General features: G+C 33.4%; 1 protein-coding gene across 1 annotated transcript in view; it reads left to right on the top strand.

Annotated features, from left to right (window-relative positions):
- The window catches only part of LOC129003181 (synaptotagmin-4), an 88,692-nt gene continuing 70,444 nt past the window's right edge, over positions 1-18,248 (top strand). The window contains exon 1 of the mRNA XM_054431451.1: positions 1-166. Coding sequence (XP_054287426.1) covers positions 112-166 — 55 coding nt within the window. The 5' untranslated portion in view covers positions 1-111. The remainder of the gene's footprint in view (positions 167-18,248) is intronic.

The raw sequence follows: 18,248 nt of genomic DNA on the forward strand, positions 1-18,248 counted from the left end.
TGTATCGACCGGCGACATCTTGTTCTTCTACGACTAGATTGCAAACAAATTTACCTTCTCTTGTGCGGTTTTGACAAGTTTTGACGTAAAGTGGCGGCCGACGTGCAAGGGATGGCGTCCACCGTCGGGTACGACGATGGACCGGACATCAAGCCCATGGAAGCAGGTAAGTTTCGTTACCACTACAAGTACTTCAGCGAAGATCTGTCACGAAGACTCAACAGCTTGTTCGATGAAACATAAACATAGAACTACAGATTTCAATCGTAGTTTGTATTCCGGTTTATATGTTTGTCAATACACGCTCTGGTGTATTGTCAATACAAATGGTTGCACAGAAGGTGTATGCGTTGAGTAGTGTTTTATGTCAAGTGATCCTCGATAGAGTAGGTCATTATTGTGAGTCACTCTCCACGATTTCGTAAAATAGTTTTACAAGTTAAAAAACTAGGCGATACCAGAAATCAAGACTCAGGAGATCAAAGTAAGATCCAAACATTTCGTCTGATTCTGGAGATTTCGTTTGATTTTGGGCTTATCGTTTGTTTTAGGATCTATTGGCTCTTGATCAGACTTTGCTTCTAACCAATCGTCTGTTTCCTACGAACGTGAAGTAGATTTTAAGTGAGATCATTGAGAAAAAAAATACTTTATTGCGTGGGTGCTGTAGCCGCCCTCTGGGATCATTGAGGTGTGCAGGAGATTTGTATTACGTTTTACCCTATTTGTCCAGGTCAAGAAACCTATTTTTGTTCGGTTTTGAGTACAAACTAAAAACTAAACAATCTCTTAGGAATATACTAGAGCAATCAATTAATTGGAAATAAATTGACTAAATTAGTTTAAGTTAAATATTTTCTTAGCAGATAAATTTTATTAAGTTACATGTATGTTTCTTACTAACTTAACAGCAGTCTAAAAATATGATAAATGTATATTGAAATAGTTAAAATTAGTGAATTTTCATACATTACTCAATTAAATAATAATAGATTTGTCCATTACATTGTAACAACTAGAGTTTCCATGAATGAACCTATGTTAATTATTAAGATATTTAACGGTTTGGTTATAGTGTAAATACGAGATTTTCAAACCTAGGTTAGTTATATTTTTCTAAAACAAATTCATTAATTAATTTAAGGCAACAAAAATACTGAATACTAGTTAGAGGAAATCATCGAAATAAGCCTAAAGATGACTTGATCCATCAATCTAAACGTTGTAAAGGATTTTAGAATGATATATGCACACGTTTAGACAATTCCATGATTAATTAGCAATTTGCTAAAGTAACTCATAAAATGAGGTAGCCAAATGTGAATATTGCAGCTAAAACAAACAAGCAAAAACTTATCACTGTAAGTAGTGTACAGTATGAAGAAATCCCATTTTTTCAATATTATTTCATAAAAAATGGAATATTTTATCACTGAGGTATATTAGTTCTAAGCTTACCAATTGTTATCATGAATATTTCTGTTTTGCATCATTAGTAAAATAAACAACGAATGAATGGTTAAAAGTTAACAGCCTAATACGTAACTGATTTTGATAATGTTTAAAAAGAAAACAATTTCACATAATTATAATACTAAAAAAATTAAAACTTAAAATAAATAGGCCTACATTATATTTTGTAGTTTCAAATTAGTTGAAACATTCACTCACTTAAGAAATTATAATAAATTCTGCATTATAACTTAGTATAATGATTTTCCAAAAGACTTTATTTAGACTTTGTCTATCAAAAGTATCTTTCATAAGATTATTTCCCTTCTATTTCATAACAAATATATAAAAACTTTTTTTCACGAGTGATAAAAAACAAATGTATTGTATAAATTTAAAACAGTCCAACTTCTATTCTATTAATTAGAGGTAAAAAGGTCCGCAATGGTACTAAAAAAAACTCAACATCTCATTAATCAACTTTAAATTTGGTAAAAATAGGTTATCTATTGAGTAAAACCGCAAAACAAACTAATTTTCTGTGTTATGAATGTTATGAATTGAATAGATTGGTTAAATATCTACTGAGAGGTCATAGCAAGTGTTAAGAACATTTACAAACAAAGTTTAATTAATCTTGATAATCGTAAGTAGACTCATTGACAATCCCAGATGACGTCACAGTCAAAATTGAGACTTCACAGACATGAAGAATCAATAAAGGCGCCCGCCCCCCGCCCACGACTAGGGCACACCTGTTCCTAAACAGCTGATCTTCCACGTGTTAATTGAATGGCGGTTCCCCTTGTCATATAGTAAAACCTGATTAAAAACGCAACACAAAATTACGCAAGTGTTTTGAAATGTAGAATACCCGAACTGTTTTTATTTAGCTATTGTAAACATTACTGCAGCCGAGAATGGTTGTATATATTCGAATGCTTATTTTTTGCGTCTACAGTCTTAAATCAGCAGTTTAGGAATTACTAGTTTCAGGTCAAAGGCCCACTACTTGATGTTCTGGGTTTGAAAATGGGTCTTAGAAAACTAATGTAGTTATCGCCAAACTACTTTTTTTTAAGATTTATGACGGACAAAGGTACGTAATCTATCGTTCGTTTAGCTATTGGGAAAACATTAGAAAACAACATTATTTTGAATAATTTGTAACTATTGAATCTTGGGTTAAGGGTCGTGGAAATTATAACATTATAACCGATGAGGAATTACAATGCTATGAAAATAGTCAATTATCAATCAATTCCAATAACTAAATAATCAATTAATTCAACTATCGAATTCAAATATCAACTCTTTGAGACAACGACGCACACTCAGGTGCGTATGTACTGTTTAATGTTAGTTCCGTCTGTTGCCGCTAGGGTGGTGTTATTGTTTACGATCTTTTTTTGTTATATCAAAACTAGTTTAGTAAAATAAAATTATCGAACTATAAACAGTAGGTTGTCATTTTGTTTTATGACCAAACAGTAAATCACAAAACCTAGCCTAAAATAGATAACAAAACTATGTCGACACTAGCGCTAACTGTTGCCCACATGAACTAAACCAAAAAAGCTTCATGTTTTACAATGGGACTATTTACGTCCCACCTATTTACGTTTATCATTTACGTCTATGGTTAGTTATTGTCAATGGTATTTTTTCGCTGGATGTGAAAGCAAGATGAGTGTAGAATGGAATTAGATGATCTGCGCAGCTTTGTTATTGACTAAGATCAGCCGTGTCTCAAACGACCATTTGTTAAACAACCAATGATCAAAGACCGCTATTTATTATTATAGTTATAATTAATTAGTAGTAGACCTAAATTAAAGATATGGTATCAAAGCTACACAAGGATTCTTAATTATTCACGTTAATTGTTGTATTGAAATATTGAATGGATTTCGGATTAAAACCTAGAAGTTGATCGTAGTCTAATTAATATTTGACTATCTAAAATTACGGACTAAAACGAAAACTATTATGGAAATGGAAATGCCTACTTAAATGAAAAAAAAGTCAATGGGGCGGGGGGTTAGATGTGCAAGATGGGTTAAATCATCAGATCAAAATTTCGGTACGATACACCAAAACTGCATTTATAATTACAAAATAAAATTATAAAAAAGATAACAAATTACATTTTCTATGTAATTAGTTCTATTTAAGATATTATTTTACATCAGTTTTACGCAAACTAACTTAAAAGGGGCTACCTCTTTTACAAATTTAATTTTAATGCTAAAGGTTTTCACTGAATCAAAGCCGCTATCTTTAAAAACTATGAATAATGAGTAATGAAGTTTATTTCCCACAATAAATACAATAAATAAAAACATTTCATGAGTATGTAGAGAAATATAACTGGCGACTTTATCCAGTAGTGTAACTAGTTTTTTTGTATATATTACAAGCTAACATAACATCGTACTATTAGTCTAGCATTTTGTATGAAACATGGTAATTTGCCTGCACTGTTGACTGTAATAACTGAGTCCAATAAACTGATTAAGTAGTATGACATACATAATAATAAATAATAAACAATCAGTAAATGACAATCAGTATCTAAGTATACATACCACATCTAATATATAAAATTCTCGTGTCACAGTGTTTGTCTGCAAACTCCTCCGGAACGACTTCACCGATCGTTATGAAATTTGGTGTGTAAATTCTGTAGGTATGCGAATCGGACGTAAATTATTTCCCGTTTCGAAATTCTTAAAAGGGCTCCGCCCCAGTGGCTCTGGAGTTTCCCATGTTAACCTTATGAGAAATGGAATTAATGAATCTTAACAGCTGTTTCAATTAAACAAGTTGGTTCTGTTCTATGATGTTCAATAGCATTAAAGTTACAAGGATTACCAACAGGGTGCAGCACTATTATTTCTTTTACATTTATGACAACAGCTAATTTGCAACCAAAAGGTGAGTGAGCGTAGCGAACGAACTTCAACCTGGAGGCGAGTTAGCGTAGCGAACGAGCTAACCTGAAGGCAAGTGAGCGCAGCGAACGAGCTCCAACCTAAAGGTGAGTGAGCGTAGCGAACGAGCTCCAACCCAAAGGTGAGTGAGCGTAGCGAACGAACTTCAACCTGGAGGCGAGTTAGCGTAGCGAACGAGCTAACCTGAAGGCAAGTGAGCGCAGCGAACGAGCTCCAACCTAAAGGTGAGTGAGCGTAGCGAACGAGCTCCAACCCAAAGGTGAGTGAGCGTAGCGAACGAACTTCAACCAGGACGTGATTGAGCGATGCGAACGAGATCATCTTGAAAATTAAACGTAACGGTACTTTCTTTCCATCGGTCTGTCTTAGGGGAAACCTATAACTTAGGCGATACGAAGTTCGCCGGGTCAGCTAGTATACCTATATATACCTTTATTGATATCTGATTTTTTTAAATGGCCAGAGCATACAAAACGGTGTTTTTCATGCCCAAATAAACTTCAATGTACAAACACGATTTGAACGTGTCAAAATGCAAAGACCACCGAGGATTGGAGAAGCTTGTGGTGTTTATGTTTGTTTACGACCTGTTTAGTCCCAAGGCCCTACAATCAGGTCAGGGTTGCCAACCCTTGGATCGATCTATTATCAACACCATCTTGCTCCAACTCGGCCACAGACTAGGCTTAGAGGATTAGGGGCAGTAACTGTGCCAAGGGAAATGATGTGAATAGTCAAGAAAATGTATACAATGTAACTCCAATCTTATCCAAGCCTACCAGACAGTAAGGCTTTGTGCTTGTAAACTAGTTATATAAAAAACAATAGTTATTTGTGTAACTGCGCAAAGAGACTTTGCTCTCATGTTATGCATTATATTTTTCCTACAGTTACACAAAGCATAAAATGGGAAATTATATGTAGGCCTATAATATACAGGTTAACTTTTACTATGAAGTTTCACAAATTAGCAAATCAAAACTTAAATGAAATTTCACAAATATAATGAATCAAAATCGGATCTATTTATGTTTTAAGGTTGACAATTAGAAATGCACATTTTTGAATAAGAAAAAAATCATAATTCCACAATACCTTGTTCTCAGAACCCCATAAGGTTCCTATTATTCAATCTTGTTGGTTCGCGAACTTCATCAAGTTTATCCAGGTCTACAACAGATTCATGCTAAATTTCTTCCATATCCGACCAAAATTACTCAAGTAATTGATATGTTGTGACGTGCAAGAAGGATATTTTTGTGTGAATATGTTGTATGTTATTACATTTTGTAATCAAGTAAATAATGCATATAAATATATTAAAAAGTGTTTTTTTTTATACACGCAAACATAACAATTTTATTTTTTAGAAATCAGTACATACATCAACATCGGTGCGATGAAGACAATGCCAAAGATCCGGGATCTTTTTGAATAGAGCTTTCCGAGTTTAACATCTTTTCCTTGTTCATCATAATCCATGACACTCTTTACATCCACGAACAGCTGTTTCAACCTTTTAATATCTTAAAAGGCATTTCAGAGTTCTTATGTTGATGCATCTCTGAGAAAGTCAAACAAACTGGCTCTCAAGTTTCATTTTACTATTAACATATACAATGTCGATATTCAATTACCAGAAAGGCTGTATCTATACACCGTTCACAAAATTTAGGGGGTTTGAGGGGAAGTGATTTCATTTCCTCCACCTCACCCTAATTTTGAAACAAAAACCGACAGCTCATCAGCTGATTTATACATTAAGCTAAATAACAATGGTGGAGAACCCAGAAAACCTTCTAAATTTTGTGAACCTACTATGGGTTTGGAGTCATAAAAAAAGTAGGGCCAATGATAAGACAGCTGGTGTGAAATATAGATTCTCATTCAGAAAAATCGTTATGGTGTAAAAGTAAACAGAAAAATGACTACTGGAGCCTGTTTCATAATAAACTACAAGTTACAAGTTTTAACTTGTAATTTGTAATTTCCATTAGATTTGCATTGGACGATCAGCTGATTTACAAAAAATATTAGTTTGTAGTTTAATTTGAAAGAGGCTCTGGTCCATGAAAACTGGATGTCTACTTCATTATCTAAAATCTAAAATCTCGTAATCAATTCTAAACATAAATTACCTAAACAATATAACACATACAAACTCTGTAGCTTAGCTTATTGGCAACGTATATTAATTGTATTACTAATGTTAAGTTTATAAAAAACAACAAAAAACTAACAATACCACCTAAAAGGGTAATACAAAGTGGCTCAAACAAATTTGGAAGTAATAGCATTAAAGATCAATCAATATCCATAGCAGATTATTCTATTGGTTATTGTGTTTAAGTAAATATATCTATGACGTCATTGTGACGTCAAAGGTCAAACGAATCCTTGCTTGACTGAGCGGAAAATATGCCAAATCATATCAGTATACTATAAAACTATGCAATAACTTTATCTGCCAAGTCACCCGAAAGTTCAAAGCGTTTCTTCAATGATGAAAAAGCTATTTATAGATTCAATAAGAAATGGCCCACAACTTGTAATTGAAATTAGTTTACAGTCGTTAATAATACAGATAACAATTTAAATATAAAGAAAATACTATACAAAAATTACGATTTATATGCGAAAAATCTGCTAAAATGTTAAAGATTAACACATTTACGAATGGAATTAAGAGAAAAAAACTGATTTTGTGTTTAATGGAGGGGAAATATGTAAGGATTGTATTTTTCTCAATACTGTAGCAAGAACTACTGTATAAAATACATGCATTGCAAAATATTCTTATTATCCCTAAGAAAGATCAATCCCTAAATCGGGGATAAGAGGATGTGATATCAGCTGTACATGTTTCTAGCTTGCGAACTTTGGTTTTAACTAATCGGTTGTATTGGGAGGTCGTCCAGTGGTCAAAAACTCGACCAAAAATATGAATTGTACAGACTTATCTATTTTCACCCAACGCTGTAAATAAAACATATGATTGTAATTTCTTCCATTTGTTTTGATTTTCTGTTTATATTGGCATGGCAACCCATAAAGCCGTATAATTTTTTTAAAATTTAAGATTCATTTTTTGTGCTTATTTTTGAAATTATTATAATTTATAAAGGGATTCTGCACATCTACAGGAAAATATGTCTCTAGCCTATGCGTTGCTTTTATCTGCGATGCACATGAGTTGAGAAAAAAAGTTTTCAAGAAACATGCTTGCTTATTACCGTAATATTTAGGATATTAATCGTAGTTCAAGGTTGCACCGTTGTCGGTTGTGTTCCTGTAGCTGTTCGTGGTTATTAGTACGTTTAGTGATGTTGCAGTCCAGGGAGCCGAAACCCCATCTTACTGAGATTGTTCTAGGACCATGGTTATTCATCCTGCTTCGTGGTTATTTGATGAAATATGCAATTCCATTTACCAGACACATTCAACCACCAAATGCAGATGAGAGTCTAAGAAAACAGAGAGTTGTGCACACATTTGCACACCATTTTTAACATGAATTGGTTTTCAGTGATTGGATATTGCAATTTCCCATCAACATTTTCTGACGGATACAAAGGCACTTTGATGATGGAGGTAAGAAACGCTCCAGTCGATAAAGAACCTGTAGACGGCTTTTATTGTACTCTTAGTTCAAAGGTTCGTCGTACTTTATTGTTTGCATTGTTTATTGTGATCAAAGCCTGAACCTTGAGCAGCGAAGCAAGAATGTCTTTGTGGAAGAAACTAATTAGCTTACAAGCGTCGAACCATCTTATTGCTTAACGTTTTTGCGTATTAACTTGAGAAGAACTGTCGAACTCGCATTTCGTTGAGTTTCTTGCCAACTTCTTCACTTTGTTGAATAGATTTTGAAGAGTAAAACTGCTTTGTAAGTGAACTATTTGGATCATTCACTTTTGGAACTGGGGGTATGGTCAGAATACTGTAGGAGGATTAAATAAAATAATACTATGTTTAATGCAGGTTGGTAATCTTTAAATACTTTTAACACAGAAATAATTAATTATTGACTAAAAGAATAATGCGTCTTTATTCATTTGACAGATTTCATTAAGTGGGCTAACTTAGAATAAATTATGAATGTATTCTAGAGACTCATAAAGATTGCATAGGAAATCTCCAACATCATGAGGGTCACCGACCTGGGGTGGGCCACGGTGGGCCGAAAATGGGTGACACATCCATACTAACTTTAGAGACCAGAAACGAAAAAAGAAATTGTATTACCAACACAGTTAGGCAGGAAACGAGAGTCAGACAAGTCTAGAAATTAAAACGATCGAGAGCTGCAAAACCATTTGGCCCGTGGTACGAACGCTATTTTCCCCCACACTATATCCTATTACCACTATTCCCACAATAATAATGCACACTGATAGTCAACACAACTAAAACTTTACGGTTATGTGAAGAAATAATTTGAGGAATCAGCAAAAAAATAATAAATAGTTGCTAGGCAGCGGTGACAATAAAACAATTCTATTCCAATGCTATTGATACTGATTGTGCATTCATGTTTATGAAAGTAAGCGGGCAGCTGATTTTGCGGCCCTAGGAATGTAAAAACCTGCTCGGTCCCCAAATGACTATGACAGCTGGCATGGCCAGCAAAACCACCAATACGGTAGTACGGTATGCAAAACAGCTTAAAACATCATAGTGTGGTGAAAAGATTTTGTAAAGATTGTCAAGAAGATGTTAGATAAAATAAAAATTAGGAAATGTGGATTTAATATACAGTACGATTAGTATACAGGTGAAGGTAGGATTATTCTGCCGTAGGTTTAAGCGTCAGTCCGGTAAAGCAAATGCTTAGAGCCTCAGGGTGATTACTGATTGCTGATTACTGATTACCGGCAGCTGATTGCCTGGTCAGTTCTGATGTCCAATCTATATACAATTCAGTTACGAAACACTCTATTTATGATTGAAGTTTCGGGCGATGAAGATGATGTATCAAAGACTACCAGAGAAACACTGTGTATACAAACAATAGAACGTGATTAGCAAAATAAAGAAATGTTGTTTATTATGTTGAGCTAAATTTAATGTATACTTTTTCAATTTAGGATGCAAGAATATATTTTGCATTGTAGATTTGCTCTAACCAATATACAAACTAGATGTCTCTCATTACAGTTTAATTGTAAGTGTCTTAAACTTTTTAAACATTCTATGATTGATTGATTGCCTATCATAAGTGAATTATACCACCATGTAAATTTATTTCTAAGAAGACTGCAGTGTAAAGATACAAAGTTTATCTGGTGAATTGACTATGTATTGGCTGCACTTGACATTGTCAATCACAAAATGAAAAATTAAGAAACAGTAATTATTATATTTTTTCTATATTTCTCGGATCTTTGCAATCGGGGCAAGCAAAATTCCCTTCTATAATTTTGTGTCTATTTAATATTTTTTTCAAGCGAATTGAGTTTAAAATGAGTAAATACTAGCAGAGATTTACAAGAGGAGCACAAACATAATTTATATGAAGATAAGAAAGTTGAAGCATGATGCTCAGTAAAAGTTAAAAAGTACTTTAATATGACGGCTAGGAGCCATTAATCGTACAGGATATAATAGAGATTTATTTATGATTTGATAAGATGAAGATGGGTGTTTTATTTATTGTTATACAAGAATTCCTCTAAAGCTTTGACTTGAGATACAGCCAGAAACTTTTTATCCTATTGTTAAACCTAACGTTTGTATTTATGAGTGTTAGATGTGTATAAACACTAAGATACGCTGATGTCACCTAAACGTTTCTTCTTAGGCTAGAGTACATTTTAGAGTGTGTTTAACTCTTTAGTTAAATGACCAAAGATTAGACTGTTGTTTTTGGATAAATAGTTTTATTTGATTGTAATAGATTAAAATAGCTAATGAAAAATATAGTAGGCCTAAATATACTTTCTAGGGGGGAAATGCCTTATATTCCCTAGAAAGAAAAAAGGAATTTAGACCCACCATGCATGTGTTAAAAACAGCAGTTTTTGCTGCTGTATGACGATAGTTATTTGTGCAACTAGTGAGCAGAGTGAGCAATCGCCTCACTCGAGAGAAATCCTTACTCACGAGCCGTAGGCGAGTTCAATTATATTGTTCAACTTTGCTCACTAGTTGCACATTATATTTTTCCTACACTTACCATAAAACAAATAAATTGGTAAAGAAACGTGCCTTCACGTTGCAAATCTGGAGTGAGACAAAGTAATTGGAGTGAGACAATGTTAACATTTTCTCACTGATGAACGAATTGGCCACTTTGCTTTCTCAAATCAGTGAAAGAACATGTACATTGTTAGGTAACTGTAGGAAAAAATATAATCTTATCAGCAGCTATGGCCAATCCACGAAATAGTATGTTTAAACTACAATTGTATTTAGAGGGGTGTGTGCTTGAAACTGGAATATTTTGTGGAAAATAAACCTTTACAACCTAAAAACTGGATTTTTAAACGAACATTCAACTTTACATAATGGATTGGTGTAAGGTTTATAGTTTATTTTAGCAACCAATTAAAAGAAAGAAAAATTGGAAAACCAAAATATTTATTCGGGACAGGTAAGAAAAGTAAACTAAAGCCAGGAAGGTAAAAGGGGGGATGCGGCAAAAACCAATTTTAGTGTAGTTATATTGGCCCGGCGCTTCGCCTCATTTTCTTCCTGAGAGCTTCCGAACGGCTTCCTCTTCTCTTACTTTAACTATGTCTGAGAAAAATATTTTTAGATTAGAAATAAACCACTTAAACTATGGTTTTTATTTGAATTAATTGGGAACTAAAAAACGCATCGAATTGTTAATAAAGACATTTTGCTTATTAAAAGAGTTAAAATACACTTTTTGCACGCTAATAGTTTTGAAAGAGACAGGGAGTATTTTTGACAAATTTCCATAAAAAAACCATTTTTTATTCATGATATAAAATTTAAATGACCGCAATTAATAAAATAAATATTTTTTTAACAGTTCATCATTACTACTTTAGGTCGTATACCAATTTTTCTGAATACATCTTTTAGGGTTTTAGTGATATAAATTTTAAACAAAAACACTAGGGGGTGTCACACTTTTGATATATATTTTTTTTGAAAATTTGTTATGCTTGATTTTCATTACATTTTGGCACCTAAAACCATTTCCTTGAGCTTGGATGGTTACTTACGGGATCTTTTTCATCAACACTTATTGATACTTATAGTTATAACTTATAGTAATCAGTATGTAGTATTATAACAACTTCTCTACCAATACATTTTAATTAAAATAAAATAGACGTACATCCTATTCCAATTGTATCTTTCACACTTGTATACCTTTTTGTAAATACCTATATTAGAGACTGCGACCAAAAAATAGAACAACTGTTTACTCCATTTAGCGCAGAAAACTTCTCTATTAGATTGTTACACAGAATTGTGTTAATTGTGTTAACACTCTAGTGATGAGTTGAGATAAAAAAATGGATTGCGAGTGAAACTAAATTGTATTGATTAGGATAATTACTTATGGTCAATTGCAAAGTATTGAAAAGTAATTAAGATTTGATAGTTGAATCCAACAAACTTTATTTCTCGTGTTTAATAATTTAAAAATTACACTGGAAAATCAATACTCAAAATAAACTTAATCACGTAATGTTTGTTTCTATAATGGATAAAACAGACTGTGCAGATAAAAAGAAGCGCCTCTGAAATACAGGAGTCAACTAGGCGGAACGTTATAATGATGTTCGGAGGAAGAACTATTGAAAGGCTTTTGATTCGGAGAAGATTCCCATTACTGAACACTTCTGAGAATCGAACGACTAAGATTGGTGTCCTGGGAAAGTGTCGGTAAAAAAGTGTACATTGAAAAGAAGATTTTTAGATGATGTAATAATGCGTCCACTCGAATTGTTCTGAAAGGTTGAGATATTGTTCTGAACACGCTTAGGATGTTTTGCAACGTATTCACAATTTTAAAATATCTCCAAGATTTAAAGGTTTCAAACATACCGTGTGTATGCTAAATCAGTTTCACTTCTATTTAACTTTAATCAGTACATGTGGGGGACCGAGCATTGCTTGGTTGTGGGTAATTGGGTGTGTCTAATTCCACCCGTTTCATAGATCACAGCATTTAGATTATTTGCATAAGTACCGTGACTTGAGTAATAACATTTCGTTTTAATATTGACCACTGACATAGTTTTTTGACGTCTTAAATTTATAATGGGCAGTAATAATGAAATGCTACGGAATAGTGTGTTTAAGACTACCTGTAGGCTACCGGTAGTAGAGGCCATCCCCACGCCTCGCGGATCAAACTGGAATTTTTAAGCGACCTCATTTTCTTCTGCATTTCATTATCAATCTTGTAAATTAACCTTGAAAACATTAAACAGATACAAAAATGTATTGACGATAACATGGGCACTTTCAAGGGCTCTAGGACGGACACTGGACCTTTTCCCAGCCTTGTGACCAACTCCAATCGATTTCTCTTAACCAAATACCCCATATAAAAGAAAAAAAAAGAAAAAATACTCGGACAGTTTGTCCGTACATGCGCTTCTTTTAGATTATAAGATTGAAGAAACAGTTTGGAATGCTGTAGATTTTTTTATATATACAGTATGCCTACATTTAGTCATGCACAAGGCGCAACATTGAGTTCGTATATCATGTACAATATTGATGCTTTCGGTCTTTTAGACAAAGAAAATATAGAATCTTTAACCTAACTCCACATTGAAATATATTATGTCTACCTCTACTTAAATAATATTTTTGTTACTAAAGGAAAGATCTATTAATTCAAATATAGATAAAACATACTACTTTTGACATCTTGTGTTCCAGCTAAGAAAAATATAGGTATTTTTTCTCTTCAAGGCATAAGTTCATTCATGAAATCTCTGTAATCATAATCCATTTTGATAACTCAAAACAATTAAGACATAATAGAACTGATATATCAGTAAGATTCTTTTTTTCTTTTGCTCTGGTATTATACAGTCCAAAGATTAATTTCTAGCATATAAGAATCTACTCTAAAATGAAAGCTACATGAAACAAATCTCTAAAAACGTTCTCAGAAATCATAGTAGTCAAACGCTACATAAGGTGAAAAATAAAGAAAATAAATAAAATAAAAAAGACAATGACGTAACATCAAATTTTAAAGTAGTTTGAGATGTCCTCTTGCAGTATCCAAAATAATTGCTGTAATTTAATTAGATAACGAGAATTAGTCTTACAGCTGGGTTGGACATTTATTACTCAAACATCTCTTGCCATTTCTGCTTCAGACAAGATTAGTCGGAATGAAACAACTTTGTAGCCCAGATGGTCCGAAGCACCACCGTAACTTCAAGTCATATAACATTATTGCTAGGAATCGCTCAGTGGCCTGTTAACTAAACTGAAAACCGAAGTAATATTCTTTCCCCTTTTTTGTGTAAAAGACGGCCTGAATTTCTTTTATCTATGACACCATGATTTTGGCTGTGGAAGTAACACTGTCCGAATGGAAAAGGTTATGGGTAAGTATAGAGAAACATATTTTAAGCAACTTAAAACAGTAGTAACAAATATTTGCCGAAAATAATACTTTACATAATAGTGAATGTTTAAAGTATATCATATTTAATGCATGAGAATATGGGAAGCAAAGATATAAATATGTCATAAGAAATAGATATAGTAATAAGAATCACAATTTTGTGTCGAGGAACGAGGAGTAATATTACTTACTATAAAGAATATTTTTTTATAGACAGCAGCAGTTTTTTTGAAAGGTCTCCCTACCACTGAATAATAATAATATATATAGAAAATAGGGGTTTATTTTCAAAGTCTCCCTACCTCTGGTGTAATGGTCAGAGCAGAGTACTTCTGTACTGGAGTCTCGGGTTAAATCTCGCTAATCGGTAAACATTTAGCTGACATTATTGCGGTTAATCACGATGGGTAAAAAGTCAAAGTTTTACGAAATTTCGGAATTCAAAATCTGGCCCCGTGAGAAAGTATTTGAAACATAACACGAATAGTACACAAACCAAGAAATGTCAGCAATAACCTCTTATAGGATGTAAACCATTTGTAAACTCACAATTACAAAAAAATTACTTAAAAAAAGATCTTAGCTAAGTGATCATTTTGGGTTCTTGTGGTCCCGATCTTACTTAAACTACGGTATACGTATGATTAAAAAAAACATAGTTTACTTAAGCAATAAGAATTGACTAGAAATTGGAGATCTCACTACAAGTAAAGTCTTTAATTTACCGGCCAGGCATGTACGAACAAGTTGAATAAAAAAGAAGAAGAAAAATCCCCTGAATACGAGTAGACAAATAAATACATTTTAGGCTATTTCTCATTAATTTATTGTTTTGTCTTTTATAAGTCATGGCTTATGTTACTGGATTGCAATGAAAAGTTTTCTGCATTTATGAGACAAGTAAAATATGTTTTTGTTCCTCTATGTTGACTATATCATTGGTTATTGTAACGGAACTTAGTAAGACAAAAAATGAATCGATAACAGTTCAATATTCAATGACTAATGCGGGTGCCCTCATATTAAGAGACAACTTTTGGCGAAAGACTTTGGCTTTCACAATCCTGATGTTCCGGGATATTTTAGTATTAGCCGTAACGCGTCTTAAATGTTATAAGTTGCTCTGCAGCATAACGTTAACAAAACGATAATATATGTTAACATGTATCTTTGCTGTCTACGTTTTTTTTTGCTAAAACTAAATGGTGCGGTAAGACAGGTCCAGAATATAATATGGAAGTTAATGAAGCCTACATTCTATCTTGAAATAATGCCAGTTTTGTGTGATATGGTTTAATTTAAATGTCTGTTGTTTCCAAACTGGCATTTTTTATGTTATGTGAGACGTGGACTTGTCTTTTGGAGTCCGGGCCTTCTTCTCTCCTGGTAAGTCTAGGTTCAAATCCCCACAATCACCAAAGGCTTTGAGCCTTGTGTTATATCCATAGCCAGGTGGTTCGGGGCCCATCTACGCTGTCTCCACCAGAAAAAATATCTCTCAGATGTGGAGAAAGATCTCAATTGGAGAAATACCTCCACGAAAAGCCATACAACGATTAATAATTAAACTTGAATTTTATTGTTTTGGCAGTACAAAATAGCTATAAGTGTATTAAAAACGTAAAAATACTCACAAGACATTCCCCTCCATCCTAATTGACTTATCATGGCACTTTTTAGCTGTATATAAAACTAGCTGTACCCGCGGGCTTTGCCCCGTTTAACTTCATAAGTATTCGCATGGCTCATTCACGTCCTGGTTGAAGTTCGTTTGCTACGCTCACTCACCTTCAGGTTAGCTCGTTCGCTACGCTAACTCGCCTCCAGGTTGAAGTTTGTTCGCTGCGCTCACTCACCTTTTGGTTGGAAATTAGCTGTTGTCATAAATAAATAAAAAAATAATAGTGCTGCACCCTGTTGGTAATCCTTGTAACATTTATGCTATCATCATAGAACATAACCAACTTGTTTAATTGAAACAGCTGTTAAGATTCATGAATTCCTTTTAAATATGAAAAATCATAACATGGGGAACTACAGAGCCACTGGGGCGATGCCCGAAAGGATTTTTGGGATAAGAATATGCTTTAATGTTAATCGGGAATGTGAGCTATCATCATGCCAAATTTCAGCCCAATCCGTCCAGTAGTTTATGCGTGATTGAGCAACACACACACAAACTCACAAACTTTCAGATTTATAATATTAGTAAGATTTTATTTAGGTTATCTTTACTTATTAGGTTATGTTATTTGCTCACCAAAAATGTTAGTGTTTTATAGAAACTTCAGGTATTTACTCAGGGGAGGTATAGAAGAGGCTACGATGACAGCTGTGGGCTTCTTATTAGCTGAGGGAACGCCATTACCGTAACAAAACGGTCGGTCAACGATGTAAAAACTACTGGATTGCGCTCTCAGTAGCACTGCGGGCGCTGTTTTCGGTCTAGCTCCCCCCACCATCTACTGGCAGTAGCCGACGCAGCCCATACACTCACCATTGTAAAACGCACCTTTTTAAGTTGCAGCTCTGTTTAAATATATAGATATAAAATATTGCTAATGCATGCCAAACACTTTTTACTATTCTAAACTTTATGTCTTCTTCTTTTCTTGCAGAAAATAACACATTTAAACTCTTAAAAACCCTACTACATTTGTCCAGTTTTTACCGCAAATCTATGCTTGACATTAACGTGATAAGAATACTTTTTTATGACCTATTTTGTAAGATACATTGTTATTAAACATTGAAAGAAAAAAATATCGCGTTTACGTCAAATAATATAATGTTACAACTGCGGCAAAAACTTAGCAAAATTATTCTAAATGTTCATGTACTATTTTTTTTTATTAATAAAATAGAATTTCAATTACAAATATTGTACTTTCTATTTCTCTTTTGTAATAACTTATTATTTTACCATGTACAATTTGGAACTAGCAATATCAGTTGTCTAAAAACATCTACAAAATGGGTTTAGTGAATTTGTAGTTTTAAAGAATTCAGATGGGCTATTTTCTGCAAGAAACAAGACAGACATAAAAGGTTTAACTAGTAAAAAGAGTTTGACAAGCGTTAGCAGTATTTTATCCCTATAAATTTCAACAGAGCAGCAAATAAAAAGTGTGTTTTATAATGGTGAATGTATGGGCTGCGTCGGCTTCTGCCAGTCGATGGTGGGGGAAGCTCGACCGCGCGGCCAACACTGAGCCAGCGATCCATGAGTTGTTTATATCGTTGCGGTCGGTAGCCATCGGCCTTGGTGGTCTAATGGTTAGCGTGCCGTGCTGATATACTGTAGGTCCTGGGTTCGAATCCTGTTGGTAGCCTTAACTTTTTGTCCAAGATTTTTTTATTATCAGCAAGTTTGGTTGGTTTGTTCGGTTATTACAGTTTAATTTTATTATTAGTCACTATACAATTTTAATTGAGCAAATTCTAGTTTTATTTAATAAACAGAATTATTTTTCCGATTACTAAACTTTTTTTATAATATTTCTTTATCAGCAAGTTTGGTTAGTTCGGTTAGGTTATGATAGTTTAATTTTATATTAAAAAAATAATAAAATTGAATTTGAGACATTTATAATTTTATTTTATGAACAGAGCTATTTTTGCGATTAGTAAACCTTCATTGCCAAAGTGCTCTCTTCTACAGCGCTGTTCACGGAGGAATTTTGAACTAAATGCCTCATTCGTACCTCCCCTAAGTCAGACCCGAAACTTCAACATTTAAATCAGCTGATTGCATGTTAGCAAACTCAAAAGGATGTTAACGGGAATGTTTGATTTTTGCTATTGAAAATAGAAATCACTTATTACGATTTCATCCTGAAACCTTTATAAAACTTTACATTATAGGATTTAATTAACAATCATAATCGACTGTATTTACGTGACAAATTAATACTCGGTTTTATAAATAAGTAAAAATCAATTACATTTTTATGCATAATGTCAATAGATAATCGACTCCCCGTTCAATTTTCGATCACTTGGTTCCCAGTAAACATTTGAATAAACAATCAAGGTGTAATAACTTTGCATCTTATTATGTAAATTTAATGGAATTTTACCTTTGAAAATCACTATCACCTAAAATATAAATTTTCCCCTAAATACACCCTTTTTCTAACTATAGGAAAATAGCGGACCAAATGTATACCGTATTTGATAATTATTCTAGTGAACATTTTCCTTGTCATAAACATAAGCTGTAATTGAAATGTAGAGGAAATTAAAGTGGTTCTAGGTATCCAATTTTA

The sequence above is a fragment of the Macrosteles quadrilineatus genome, unplaced genomic scaffold (assembly GCF_028750875.1).
Source record: "Macrosteles quadrilineatus isolate MER2022 unplaced genomic scaffold, UCM_ALF_1.0 Scaffold_9__3_contigs__length_116548681, whole genome shotgun sequence".
NCBI lineage: Eukaryota > Metazoa > Arthropoda > Insecta > Hemiptera > Cicadellidae > Macrosteles > Macrosteles quadrilineatus.